The 2,459-nt window shown below is 56.8% G+C and overlaps 1 protein-coding gene across 1 annotated transcript; it reads left to right on the top strand.

Moving 5' to 3' along the window:
- Window positions 1–763: 763 nt before the first annotated feature.
- Window positions 764–2,449, top strand: SDRG_02233 (hypothetical protein). The gene has a single exon (XM_008607809.1). It carries the CDS (start codon window positions 770–772, stop codon window positions 2,396–2,398), a length of 1,629 nt encoding a protein of 542 aa, XP_008606031.1. The 5' UTR covers window positions 764–769; the 3' UTR covers window positions 2,399–2,449.
- Window positions 2,450–2,459: the final 10 nt, after the last annotated feature.

Here is a 2,459-nt window from a genome sequence, read left to right as displayed (position 1 = left end):
GGTTCATAAAAGACGATTTCGTCATTGTTGGTGCGCGCTTCGTTCGCTTCCGGACAAGAAATCTATGCAATCGATAGACGTTACGGCAGCACCGCGACTCTGCTTTGACAAGGCGAAAGGGAGGATTGAGCCAATCACAATCTCGCTGCGCGAATGGAGAGACTCTGTGTCAAGGATGGCGATGATTAGGAGTATCAATGGTCCTAAGAGACGATGTGTTCGCATTGAAACGCGGCACTCTGCAAGCGCACGACCCTAGCCCGCGCCATGCAGCGACTTCCCGCCAGAACCGCCGACAGGACTGCGGATGCTCGATGAAGTCAGTGGGCTTTATCACACGGTTAGATACGGTTAGCCCAAGAACGACTCAAGAGACAAAGCGTGATAATATCACGCTTCGGACACAATATCACGAGTTCTCCCCGACGCAGAAAGCCTGGAGAAATGAATGCATGCATGAAGAAGATCTATTCCCATCGCAGTGGACCGGAAAATTGCGCAAAATCCGGATACGCCATTTTCAAAAAGGCGCTCAAACTGACGATCGACAATCGAGCGACATCGGCGCCGTGGCTGCTATCGCCGATTGCGCTGGAGATTCTGCACTACCTCGACGACGCCGATGACGCACACGCCTTTCTTCAAGCGGCGCCCAACGACAGCCTCGATGACGCGCTCGACGCGCTACGGACGCTCTTGGCCATGGACTCGAGGAACCTTCCGCAATGGAATTTTATCCGGATATGTCATTTCCCGTTTGACTCACGAGATGACCACGGACAACCGAGCGGCAATGTGGCAGCTATCGCCGATTGCGCTGCAGATTCTGCACTACCTCGACGACGGCGATGACGCACACGCCTTTCTTCAAGCGGCGCCCGACGGCAGCCTTGATGACGCGCTTGACGCGCTACGGACGCTCTTGGCCATGGACTTGGAGCTTCCACTCTGGCCGACGCCGCACATTGCCAGTCTGGACGCAGCCTACAGCATCAATCCCAGCGTCGTCACAAAGGCACTTCCGCTGTTTAAGAAGGTTCAACTCGGCTACTGCAGGGACGCTGCGGCAAGCATTTGCCATGCCACGGAGCTGCCACCGACGACCGCCGTGAGCGCCGATGTTCAGCAAAACGCAATTAGCGTGCGTGCAGCCCTCGGCAATTGGCTTCCCAATCTTGTGAATCTTGAAGTCCTAAGCTCCTACGGGAACGCTCTGGACTTTGCGTCTATCGCCGAGCACGACCTCTCGGAGTGCCATCGTCTGCGTACGCTGACCTTGAGCCAGTACAAGAGGCTTGACCAAGGCACGTTTGACCATGCGCTGAAGACTGTGGTCGCAACGTGTCCGCAGGTCGAGCGCTTTTTCTTTGGTTCGTGCAGTCTCATGTGCATGTCGGACTGCACGGCTCTCCTTGCGTGGCTGGCACTGCCAACCGCGCGCCACCTCAAGCTGGATCGTACCGACTTTGAGAACGAGCTCGGCGCAGAGCTGGCGACGGGCATGCTCATGTCGTCTACGCTCGAGACGATCGAGCTGTTTGAAATTCCGAGCTTCACGCGCACATTTTTGAGTCCGTCGTCGCCGCCGCTGCCGCCACAACTGCGTCACCTCACGATCTGCGATTACATGATGTGCGACGGCTACTATTCGATCGAAGAGCAAGAAAATGCCATAACGGACCCACCGCCGGCGTTTGACGAAGCCGATGTGGCCGCCCTCGCCGCCAAGATTGCGACCGCCTCGCGTCTCGAAAGCTTGGATTTGTGGCCCCGAACTTCGTGCGATGCCACGGCGGTCGTCTCCGTCTTGCCGCAGCTACCGACATTGACCAAACTTGCGCTCCAGGAGGTTCATTTGACCACGTTTCCGCATTTGGTACAGCTTTTGCACCTCGATCTCTCGTCTTCGACATTCTCGGACGAGGCCATCGAGTCGCTGGCAACGCTGCTTTGCTCGTCGCCCAAGCTAAAGCACCTTGATCTCGGTTGCGACCAGCTCCCAGACCATCAAGCCAAAACGGTCTTGAGAGCGCTACCACAGTGGCTGAGCTGTCGCGGGACAGCGTGCGACGTCTACCTTGCGATCCAGAGCGATGTGTGTGTCGGTGCCTTTACGACAGCTCTGGCTCTGACGCGCAATTCGCACGCGGTCAACATCATACTCTACGCTCTTCGTCTCTCGCTCGAAACCAAGACGAAGCTCGTTGCGGCACTCAGATCAACGTCGGGGCACCATGTGACGTTTTTCTCTCCATCAAGACGGAAGCGGGCGCCACTGCCCTTGCCGCAGCGCTCGCGCATACCCGCAGTGCGCACAAGGTCACGTTTTCGATCTATACCTACGGTCTCTCTCTCGAAGGCAAGAAGAAACTGGTTGCAGTACTGGCGTCGACGTTGAATTTGGCGCTGTGTATCCTTGGAGAAGATCGTTCCGAGTCCACCGCGCTGGAAGCATATGG

Source organism: Saprolegnia diclina (genome assembly GCF_000281045.1).
Source record: "Saprolegnia diclina VS20 unplaced genomic scaffold supercont1.5, whole genome shotgun sequence".
Lineage (NCBI taxonomy): Eukaryota > Oomycota > Saprolegniomycetes > Saprolegniales > Saprolegniaceae > Saprolegnia > Saprolegnia diclina.
This window is presented reverse-complemented; position numbering and strand designations above follow the sequence as displayed.

Coding starts and splice junctions, on each gene's coding strand:
- SDRG_02233 (XM_008607809.1), top strand. CDS start 770: ATGACCACGGACAACCGAGCGGCAATGTGGCAGCTATCGCCGATTGCG.